Raw genomic sequence first — 12559 nt, forward strand, 5'->3', positions numbered from 1 at the left:
GAGTTTGTACTGAAAACAGTAATTGTATTTTATTGTAAATTTATAGAACTTGATTCTTAAACTAAATAAGATGCAACTAATAAGTAATTCAAGAATTTGATATCAGTAAATTTGTCAGGAAATATGCGCAAAAAGATAGGTTAAAGTAATATTGTATTTCGATTTTACCATCAAAATACGACTAAAAGCATAATGATCGAAATAGTTTCTCTCAGTGAAAACTAATTGGAATATATATTAGTTATTACATAATATTAACCTGACGGTGTCAAACATCGTGACGAGTGAGAGTAGTGTGGTGACTAGCAGCACCATGCGGCCAGGCACGATCTCTGGGATGACGCAGAAGCTGCCCCACGAGATGATGACGAAGAGAGACGAGGGCAGGTAGCTCTCCAGCAGGTAGCTGCGCAATTCGCGAGACAACTTGATCTGCAGCCGAGCTGCTGAATGTTCTCCTGCAAAATATATCATAACTTAAGACGAGACAAATGTATTTGCCAAACATAAAAATTCACTAATTACTTATAAGGTACATAGTAATTCTTAAATCAATAAATTCTAAATTATTCAGGACATAACGGGCGTGGGTATTTGGTGAATTCACATTTAGTTTTGCATTTCTAATATCAGGAATAGAATAGGGAAAGGTAATATTGTAACGGTGCAACTAACAAACAACATTTGCTACAAAAACATTTTACAAATAAAACTACACATAAAGGACATTTGGTGCTACTTGCGGATATACGATAGGTAAAATAACTAAAAACAATAGTAGAAATAATTAATTTGAATGTGGCAACAGCGTTGTAGAGACACACTAACTCTGATATTCTCAAGTTATTATACTTTAAGAGATAAATGTGTTTTTTGTTATATTAACTACCTACATCCGCGCCAGCATTGCAGCAACGTGCAACTGCGACATAGCGTTAGCATAAAAAACGTACATGTTACGGGGCGCAAACTGAAGCGCAAAGCAATAAGTTTACATTTACCTTCACCAAAATTTCGAATATGATTACTTTTGTCCGTGACGAACGTGACCACGTACTTCGGCAGACGGAACTGGTTGCGCTGTTTGCCCACCAGCCCTCGCCAGGGGGCGCCTGCGTGCCACTCGAAACGAACGTCCTCTGATGTGTATTTGTCTAGAAATAACATCCTTAGTTGTGTTGATAGGCTTTCGAAAATTATATCGATATATTTGTAGAGCCTGCTTTAACATCTTCGCACGAAACGGCCGCCTCGCCCGGTGAAATACTACACAGAAGACAGGCGTGAAGTGGATACAATTCTGCGTTTCGTCTGATAAGTGTGGTGCCGGAGGCCTAATTTTAGTCCCTTTCCCTTTCCATCCTTTACTTAAAAGGAAAGGATGGGAGGGAAAGTGGATCTGACGGTAGAGGAGTCGCATAGGAAAGGAAAATATCCTATTATTTATATGCGTCGCCTCCTCCGTCGATTAAGGACGCATCTGCAATTGCAGGTGTCTATGTGCAGCGGTTGCTTTGCCATTTTAGCGGTTTCAGGTGGTCGCTTGCCTGTTTGCCACCTTATGATATAAAAAATCATGTAGTAAAGAAAGTCTAAACATTACGGAATTCGTAAAGGTTAAAAGTGATTAACCGCTAAACTAAAATGATGAGCAAGCTACAATTTGTTACAAGTTACAACCTTGATTAGCATAATGGCGGAATACATTGTCTATTTTTAAACCCTAGTAGCATATTTTTATATTTTACCCTGATTAATAGTTGCCAATTATTAACTGAAACCTCGGCCGTTGATGACATGACGTACATATTTTTTATGCAAATCACTGTCTGTTACAGGAAATTACAGTAAAAAACTTGAAATCAATAACAATTTTCACCAAGGTTATTTTAATTACAGAAGTATGTGGAACTATTTTTAATAATAATAAAACTGCATGATACTCACAACTACCAAAATCGATAGCACATTTCTGCACATCAAGTGGGTACAGAACGAAATCCATTTGACATTTGATTGTTATAGTGGCTCTGAAACCAAATGAAATTTTACTTCAATTATTGTTCTTACTAATATTATAAATGTGAAAGTTTAGATGGATAGTTCGATGTTTGTTAGAGTTTCCAGCTTAAATTTGTCAAAGGATTTCGATGAAATTTGGCATAGATTTTTATCAAAGTGTGGAATCTAGAAGAACACAGGTTAACCCAAGTGTTATTTAAATTTCGAGCGGACGGAGTTGCGTGCGAAAGCTAGTAATGTCACTAAATACATGGACTCCTCTAAGATCTAAGGCTATCAAACAAAAACAATTATATAATATTGAAAACCTGTTTTGCAATTATTAAAATTCAACTCACCCTATATTTACTGAGACAGTGCTGTTCGAATAAATCCTGAGGGAAGCCATCTCTTGCAATACGGACATTGTCCTCATCGTCTGCAACTGCCAGATATACAGGTCCGGAGTCCAGATCAGCTGCCGAAACTCCCACGGCAGGTCGATGAACGGCATCCCCGGCGGGATTTGCAGCTGTCCGTCTTCCCATGACACTTGCAAGAACACATCTAGTGTTATTTCCTGGAAAACATTAATAACTTCTTTAATTAATATTTAACACAGTCTGATGATTCGTATATTTCGGGCTTTATTTCGAATTTTCAAGTTTTTAAACATATTTTATAGCAGGTAAAAGTAAATATTACAATACCTCTTTATTCTCATCAACTCCAGAAACCCGATTGACGTTTATTCCAATGTAAACTGTTGTGTTTTTACCTGAAAATAAACCACAATAACGTTTAAATTGCTTTTTGAGGTTACCTCATTCACATGAAGAATAACACATTACAATAACAATAGTTACATCTTCTATTAATATAATATGTGTCTATATGTAAAAATAAAAATAATTCAAAATTTCCAAACGATGTTCTTAAGTTTCTGATGAAGAAAAACAAAACAACATTTTTTTAAATGTTTCTCTTTCCGCAAAGTCAAGTTCGGGGTAATCTCCTAAACGGCTGGGGAAAGTAAGTAGCGGGCAACTACTAGTTTAAAATGAATGACGGGATTTGATCTCATATCTCCAGCTCAGAGTTATTGTCGCTCGACTATCGTGACTGCGTCAAATGAAATTATAGTTGATTTTGAGCGGTTTTATTGAATCAGTACGAACAGTATTACTGTCAAACGTTTTATGGCAAGCCACGGCGATATCCCCGCCGGGAACAGGGTTTTAGCTTTATACGTAAACATAATATCATTTGATTACGATGTATTTAAAAGGATTTAACATTGAATTGAAAATAACTAGTTAAAATTAACAAAAATAAATGTAGCAACATTTTATTTTACACGACAAATTGTGTTTATTTTCATAGTATTTTTTAGACGTTATGATTACATACTTTGAATATCGTTTGAGGTTATGATTGGAGACGATCGCTTAATGACCGAGCTCGCAGGAAGTGTTTTGCTGAATAACGTCCGGCTAACTAGATAGCCGCTTCTAAAATTAGTTCCATCACTTTGATATTAGCCTATACTTCAGAGATATACCAAAAATAGTTTAGATATAATTAGATTTACATAGAAACGCATAATCAGTTTTCACAAAAAATTAAGTTATGATTTGTCACCTTGTCATCTTCTCCCCTGCCTTATCCTACTCCCGTAGGGTCGGGGATTTGTCGCCTTGTATGGATATTTTACTCGTTTGTGATAATCGCAAGTATAATACGGGATTTTTGCAATTGTTTGCTAAATTAACTCACCAGGTGGAATGTTTCTATTGTAGTTTTCAGGAATCTTGTACGCGTGCTGGTTCATGTACAGGATCTGGCTGAAAGAAATGTTATCATAAATTAAACATTGAAATATCAAACTATCATTTACTGGGTACATCTATACTAATATAACAAAGAGTAAAGATTTGTATATTTGAATTTTTGTATGTATTAAAATAACTCAAAAAGTGGTGGGGCGATTTCAAAAATTCTTTCACCATTCAAAAACTACGTTACTAGTGAATAACATAGGCTATTTTTTCTAAATTTTTCGTGTGCGAAGTCGCGAGCACCAGCTAGTTAGTAATTCTATGTGCAATGCTAAATTGGTAAAAATAAAGTAATACATAAACATAAAGAAATGCGAAAATGTAGATGGATGGATGTTTGTTAGAGTTTGTAGCCTAAATGGCTGAAGAGATCTTGATTAAATTTGGCGTAGATGTAGAGGATAGACTGGAAGAACACATAGGCTACTTGCTTTTGTTTTTTTTTAATTCCAGCGCGGTCGAAAGCTAGTCGTTTAATAAAAACAATTGTTGTCAACCGTAATTACTTGATAATCGTAGTATACTTACCTAATTCTTTTTACTACACAAATCACGTGCTTATTTAACTTGTAAACATTTGTATAATTTTTATCACAAAGTATACGACACAATTTAAACGACACAGCAGTATAATGTAAGTAAGAAAGAATAAAAAAAATAATACAATATCTCACTTAATTATATTTACATAAATCAGCTGACATCCATTTTGTTTGTATGTTAATATTGTTTACTCTATTCTACAACTATTATCACGGTTTGTTTATTAACTTTGCAATAATCCTAATAAAGATAAGTAATTTTAATAGTGGGTTACGAGATATTTTATTGCTTGTCAATTTTGTACAGTTAAAGATAAAGTTTTGTCTACACATGCACAATTATAACTGCACAGTTCCACTCATCAGTTCTGAGCGGCTATAGGAAGCATTATATGTTTGTTATTTTCTTTTTATTAAGAGAACAAGATTTGTTGATTAAAGATGTCCACTCAGTTACAATACGATATATTCATTTTGGTATAATTATGTATCTTTTTCTATTGTCATTAAACATAAGCAAGTTCTACGACCTTGAAATAATTTAACAAGCTTTTAGTTGTGCTTTCAAAGAATTGCTGGAAGATTTGAAAGCGAAAGGTAAATGATATTTGAAGCAACCCATGTACAAGGAAACCGCACATATACCTACAACGCTAAGTATTAGTATATAATAGAATTACGTTTCTTTGCATTCGCTTGGATTAAGACGATGTCCTTTGTTAAAGGCTTAGGTGTTTATTTATATACCGGCTGCGCGAGCATTTATATAATGCTTTCGTATTCCTCTAAGCGGATTGTTTACGAATAATAAATAACTCAAATGTATCAATGACCTTTCTATAAACATCATAGTAATATTATAAATGCGAAAGTTTAGATGGATGTTTCTTGGAGTTTGTAGCCTAAACGACTGAACGGATTTCGATGAAATTTGGTATAGATGTAGAGGATAGTCTGGAAGAACACATAGGCTACTCACTTTTGTTTTTTTTTAATCCAACGCGAGCAAAAGCTAGTAATAAATAAAGATCAGTAGGGTTTCTATGAATAACTTTAACTACAAACTTATTTATGATTTTTTATGTATTCAAAAAAGTAGACTACGACTTTTTTTGTCAAATTTAACTTTGTGAATACTTTTTTTATATCTACGTTAAGTTGTAGAGATATTCAAGGATTTGTTAGCATCTGAATTTAACATTAAGAGCGGGCGCAAACCTTTGACTAAACTATCACACGACTGATGTGCGATTGTCGATTGTTTCGCAGCCAACATAACTGTTTAGTTGCACAACTAAAAATAATGTGTAAGTAATGTGCGCATCTCTATTTAAGCTCATAGGAATCAAAGGGCGACTAAATAGCGATAGTTTAGACAAGGGATTGCGCGCTCTGAATGACCATATATGTCATGCTCACGTTTATTTTATATTTAAAGGCGTAAAAGAGACATTCAGAGTAAAGCAGAAAGGTTAGAGTTTATTTAGTGGTAACTATAACTATATGTGGAAAAAGATAAAGCTTATTAAATATAGTTCAGTAATTTAATACTTGAAACAAGCTGTCTATTTGTGTACAACCTAAACGATTGTCCTTTTATCCTTTCGCACACTTATCGATATTGCATGCTTACACTTTAAAGGTTACGATAGTCGAGACGTGGTAAATATTTTGACTCCTACAATATTAAAGTAATTTAAACTATCATTCCTTGACATTTATGTCATCATGTCAAATTAAATAACATTTGTGGAACGAAATATAGGCAATTGCATTTCTTTTTTTTTAAGTAGTTATACGGTAACGTAAAAGACAATAAATTTCAACTCTCTGTGCCAAATTTAAGGGTAATCCGTTTTATTTCGCTTCCTTTATATTTAAACTAGCTTTCGGCCGTGAATCGTGCGAATCGTGCGTCGAATGCGGGGAATTAAAAAAAAAGTAAGCAGCCTATGTGTTCTTTCAGTCTATCATCTACATCTGTGGCAAATTTCATCCATCTCCGTTTACCCGTTTAGTCTTCAAACTTTAATTAACGTCCATCTAAACTTTCGCATTTAACATATTAGTATAATATACAGTTCTATGTAAATTTGTCACTTCTTTATAGTAAAGAGTTGGTTATAATTATGTAAAACAAAAGAAAACTACCATGTAACATTAAAGGCACGATTTCGTTCCAATCACATTACATGGCATGTGAACACTCTCGCATGCAACTCAGCACATATAATTACCTTTACATGAGTTTGACCGCTAATCTTTGTTCATATAAGGTTGACATAAACTAATGTCGTTAAGACATACCTTTGCTCACATTATTTCTATAATTATGTGCAAATTTGCATTAAAAAAAATTACGGCTGAATATTAAATTGATTTTCAAACATTTCACTTTGTAAGCGCCGCTTAGACGTCAGAACTGTAATGCAATTTGGAGTCTAAGATCCTGTCCCACCACTAACTGATAGAGGTTAAAAAAGCTTAAAAATGACGTCACTGTCAAGTGATAATTCCATCACATATTTTACATGTTGGATTGTTATCAGACTTTACAGTTCGGCGGGACAGACCCTAATTGTGGCTTTATAATTCAAGATGATGTTACATAGACATTGATATCGTTTCAGTAATCGACTGCAATAATTATTAAAACCTTTAAATTAGATAAAATATTGTATTGCGTAAAATAATAATGCCAGGAAAAAAACAATTGCCAAAAACCGTAAGCGCCTTTTCGCGTGCGTACCTTAATCGTTGGTCATCTGTCAAAGATAAAAACAGACTAGACCTGACAGTTAACAACGTTAATGTAAACTTCAGACTACAAATATGTTTCATATTAACTGAGCGAATTTCTAAAGCAACTTTTCGAACACGCCAAAAACATTTCCGATATCCTAAAAATGTAGCTGAGTTGTATTTGAGTTTTTTCTATAGAAAATTCTAAAAAAGTTAAGAAATCATCGCATAAAATTCGTCTATTCCTTAAATAGATGTCCATGTTAAAAGAAAACATCCTAAGGTAACCAATTTTAACAGTGGTAGAGCCCGCTTTAACATCTTCACACGAATGGGTCGGCTCGCCCGGTGTAATACCACGCCCACACAGAAAACATGTGTGAAGTGGAAGCAATTCCGCGTTTCGTCTGATGAGTGTGGTGCCGGAGGCCTAGTTTAAGTCCCTTTCCCTTTCCATTTTTTTTAAGAGGAAAGGATGGGAAGTAAAAGTGGATTTGACATTGGGGGAGACGCATGGGAAGGAGAAATGTCTTCTTCGTCGTCAGTTAAGGGTAGGCCACGCATCCGGCATTGCGGATATTTATGAGCAGCGGTCGCTTTCCATTTCGGTGGATTCAGGTGGCGGCTTGCTCGTTTTCTACCTTATATTATAAAAAAAATCTCCTCAATTTATCTTTTTATCAAAAATCTATAGTCTCGATCGCAATCGAATGAATTCGAGAAGTAATATTGTCATGTTAAAACCCTATAGATATAATCAGGTCATATTGTTAAGTACCCACATAGTTGGATTAAACGCATAAAGAATATTGAACGGTAAATAAAGGTGCAGGGCTATAGGGGTCTTATATTTAGCTAATGTTCTTTATAGTAATTAGTGTTGTGAGATATTTATTACCAAAGACTAGGAGAGCCAGGTATTTTTCAATACAAATAGTGTTTTCAAAGTTATTAATATGTAATACTAATATGGATTATTTATTATTTAATAGTTTATATACTATTATGATATGTTAACAAGTTGTAGTACAATAATCGTAACGAGATTAAGTGTACTTCACATAAGCAGTTAAATCTTAAACAAAGATGTAATGCGTACAGTTTATGTACTAAAATAAATAGGACGCGAGCTCTTAATTAAAGATGTTTTCAATATGTGTAAACCCATAATTATAATGATGATAATAAGACCACCTATATACAGAGTGAACAAATGTAGACATGAAAATGAACTACAGACTTTTTATTAACATTTTAACAGTAGTAGAGCCCGCTTTAACGAATGGGTCGGCTCTCATGGTGAAATACCACGACCACACAGAAGACAGGCGTGAAGTGGGAGTAATTCCGCGTTTCGTCTGATGTGTGTAGTGTCGGAGGCCCAACTTTAGTCCTTATAAGAAAAATGGGTAGGGAATATGGATTTGTCGTTGGAGGAGACGCATAAGAAGGGAGAATATCCGGTTTACATGCGTTTCCTACTTCGTCGACTAAGGATAGGCCACGCATCCGGTATTGTGAATGGTTATGGGCAGTAGTGGCTTCGCCATTTTGGCGGATTCAGGTGACCGCTTGTTCATTTGCCACCTTATCATAATCATTAAACGACTTTCAGCATTGTAATTGAAGTTAAGACATTATAGATTGTTACAATAAAAAGTTTGATACAATGATGTGTTACGATGTGTTTACTACAGCAGTAATAGAGGCTCCGAGATGTTTAGAACGTGCAACGGCCTTGAGCTCGCAGACGCCGCATGGTCGCAATCGCAAATAATGCCCGCAGACGTGGTACAGTCTGTAACGAGAGTGGTATTCGGGGCGAGGGTTTATTTCTGTTGTGACAGTAACCGCGGCGGCCGGTCGCGTTATATTTGGGTTATTAGTGACGCAGATAGCTGTGATAAACTGCTTTCATTCGCGCAACGCCACTGAATAGCTATTGTTGTCATCAGGTCAATGCGATTCATTACCATTAATGTTTGTTGAGTGTGGATTTTTAGAACCTAAGACCGGGCCACACCGTTGACTAAGCTATTGCAGAACTGTTGTGCGATTGTCGATTGTTTTCCAATTCAACTGTTTTGTTGCACACTTAAAAATCTCAATCAAAGCGAAATTAAACAATTGTGCGATAGTTTAGTTTGTAGTGGTTGAGTACACACGCTCTTAAGAGACAGAAGAATAAATATACTGAATGATTGGCTTTCTTTACAGATGTTAGCACATTATTTCTAAAAGATTGTATAAATCTAACAATAATATAATTCAAATAATTTTCTATAACTCAAGAAATTTTTATTATTAGTTACATTGTGCGATGAACACTAACCACAGTTCTTACATTACACATTATTGCATTGCATATTGTGGTTTACTTTAACGAAACAGTTTGCGCCGTCATACGCGAGACTCGTGACAACGGAAATGTCTGTCAAGCATACACCTTTATTGAAGAAAATAAGTACAAAATGCAAAATAAAAGTGACAATTAGTCTATGATCTCTTATACTTTTTACTTATTAGACCTTTCATGAGGGAGGCTTTTATCTAGTCAAGGACAAGTATTAGCATACGAATTGTTAGGCACAAACCAACCCATCTGACGAAAAGAGTTATATCTCTTGTTATTCAGTCATGTTACTCTTTATGTCGAATGTGTTGAAGAGAGACGTAACATCAACCTTTGTCTTTCACAGGAATTTTATTATGAAATTATACTTTAAAAAAAAAAAATTAAAGCCACAATGAATGATTTTGATTATATTAAAACAGTGGTGTTTCTACACACACAGAGTATGAAGACCTGAGATATCAAAATTTTATTTACTTGAGAAGAAGCTCTTATGGTAAAATGAGCTAATATTATAATGCAATACTAACATATAAGGAAAATTTCAATGTATTAAAATAAGGAAAATAAAGGTTTTAAGAAAATCCCCGACAGATCTTAAATTAACAGAAAGTTGCTAAGGAAATATTAGTAGTTACCTATACATTTTTACACGTAACTTTCCGCGTTCAAGTAATTGGTTCTTTGTTACTTCTACGTATTCTCATCAAAACATTAATCAGTGAAATTGGAGTGTCTGTGCGTAAAATGAAAAAAATCCTGAATTTTACGTTAATTATAGCAAAAAACTAAAATAAGGTTTAAAATTCTGTCGGTCCACAAGCCCGTGTTTGTACCACATAATCTCTGACACGAATTCAACGGGAATAGTGATGGTACCTCAAGGGTTTTTACTACCTAGTCAATGTACTGAATATATAACAAACATCGGTACAAAAAATCTTCTCTTTATCTTTAAAAAAACAGTCATTTCAACATTCTACATGTATAGTTCCGTCAACTCAAGAAGACTATATCTGATCAAACACGTCTTGTAAGTAAGCTGCAACGTTTAATTTTTATAATACTGTTAATTCATAACAAAATCTACAGTCAAATGTTTATAGAAGATAAAATTTATCTATAGCATACAATACAGTATCTTAAGCGACACGCTAAAACACTTATAACACGAAATATTGGTGTGTACATTTAGATACTAATACATTTAATAATGTAAATAAATTCGCCAGCATATTCAATTGTTATAGTCAACTACTGGAACTTTGACAACAAGAATTGTAAACAAGTTTGATAAATTTCGTTCTTGAAGAATACTGGAAGTTAGTACATGCAAATAGCCACTAAGTGGCGGTGGCATTTCCTAGGTACCTGTTCTAAATAATTTACCATACTTATATGATTTTTAATCTGTATTATTTTGTTTACCAACCCCTATACATTTAATTACAGATGTTCATAATCAATGTTATGAAAGATTCACAAGTAGCAAAAAATAATGAACAATCGTCTACGTATGTACAATTACAGATGCCAATATCGTCTGGTTTGATCAAAAATATGCCAGATATCACCTGGGCAAGCTCACTTGATCGCCACTACGTTGTGCCGAGTAGAGGGAGACATGTTTATGTCAACAACTGGCCTTGCCAAGGAGACAAAGTGGATTTTAGAACTGCAAGATCTCTGTAGCTGTAATTCGGCCGTGAAGAAGCTGTTGCCAGATTTTTAAAGCCGTTTAATTTAAAATATTCGCATTGATATTGGTGTCAAGTTTGCAAGCTAACATCGTTTGTGATTGGATATCAGATCTCATTTTGATATTCGATTATCAATTGAGATAACTTAAAGTTTGAGTAAAGTATTAGTAAAGAAAAAAAAATTTACTTGTTTGAATGCTCAATATCTTTTTTGTAATGATAAAAAGTCATATAAGTATTAAATTATAGTGATTGTACACCAAGAATTATAATAATTATTTTCCACTGAACAAGACGGGCAAACAGCCATGTCTGGCGTGCTCTACTGAAATTATTTCTGTAGCTCATTCGAGGTCTCACCTCTAATGATTACATTTGTAATATTACAAATACTTTTTGTATCATTATTGGCAACGCTTGGCGGGTACTACGAACCTTGCACACTCTAGTAGCTCCTTGTTGGGCGCGAAAGTGGCCCCGCCACCAAAAGCGAGGAGCGCGCAAAGCAGTGCCAAGAGGGTCCACATGTTCTGGAGGCTAAGGGTGCGCGGGCCGGCGCCGCCTGATGCCTCGCGCGCACACTCTCACAAAACACAATCGTCGCCTGCACATGATCGGCTAAAGGCACATCACTAGTGGGTCGCGAGCGCCGAGGTCCCAGGTCCGAGAAGCGGCGAGTGCGGCGCGATACTGCGCGGTGCGCGCCCGGCACACTAGCGACGGCGGCGGCGGGCGCGGTCACGGGCGTAACCTTCGCTTCCGCGCGATCTCACCCTGTGATGCGGCGCGGGAACTAATTCGCGATACGCTTCGAACGTAGCCCGCTACGTAGCGCTCCACACGCGACCGTGTGGCAGAACAATCACACATGACTTTGCCTTTTATATAAAAAAATCTTAGTTTGCTGCCGTAGTATTGGTTGCCACTATATGACAAAATGCTTTGTAGCTGTTGCCTCTCCAACAATTAAAAAAGCCTACCAGTTGTCATGAGATTATAGAGACAATATCAGGCCTTCTAAAAAATAGTCTGTCTAAAAAAAACACGACTGCAAAGTTGTAGTTCCGCAAACGGTGAGTGGCAGAAATACACATGTCTTAAAAAATAACATTTGTTTTTAAATTTAAACCTTATTTTCAAACAAAGAATAAAGGTGTTCTATCTGTAAGAGATGATTACTATTTAATAATAAGCAAAACTTAGGCTCTAGGAGCGTGTTAAGTTCGCGTGTCAGACAATGCCGTGCCCAAAAGTTAGGTAACATTTAACTTTTGCAAATATACTCGCAGTGACTATAACACAGACAATAGTGATTAAACAAACGGGATTGTAGCGTCGTTTACACGTTTTTTTCAAATATTCTATGATATTACTTAATTTGTA

General features: G+C 35.3%; 1 protein-coding gene across 1 annotated transcript in view; it reads right to left on the reverse strand.

The window, feature by feature from the left end:
* Positions 1–11892, reverse strand: part of LOC106109133 (gamma-aminobutyric acid receptor subunit delta-like) — a 13224-nt gene extending 1332 nt beyond the window's left edge. Inside the window, exons 1-7 of the mRNA XM_013290536.1 lie at positions 11612–11892; positions 3778–3845; positions 2712–2779; positions 2361–2581; positions 1948–2030; positions 1002–1154; positions 265–458 (exon numbers count right to left, since the gene is read on the reverse strand). Of these exons, the coding sequence (XP_013145990.1) occupies positions 265–458; positions 1002–1154; positions 1948–2030; positions 2361–2581; positions 2712–2779; positions 3778–3845; positions 11612–11703 (879 nt within the window). The 5' untranslated portion in view covers positions 11704–11892. The remainder of the gene's footprint in view (positions 1–264; positions 459–1001; positions 1155–1947; positions 2031–2360; positions 2582–2711; positions 2780–3777; positions 3846–11611) is intronic.
* Positions 11893–12559: the final 667 nt, after the last annotated feature.

Source organism: Papilio polytes, unplaced genomic scaffold (assembly GCF_000836215.1).
Source record: "Papilio polytes unplaced genomic scaffold, Ppol_1.0 DF821289.1, whole genome shotgun sequence".
Taxonomy (NCBI): domain Eukaryota; kingdom Metazoa; phylum Arthropoda; class Insecta; order Lepidoptera; family Papilionidae; genus Papilio; species Papilio polytes.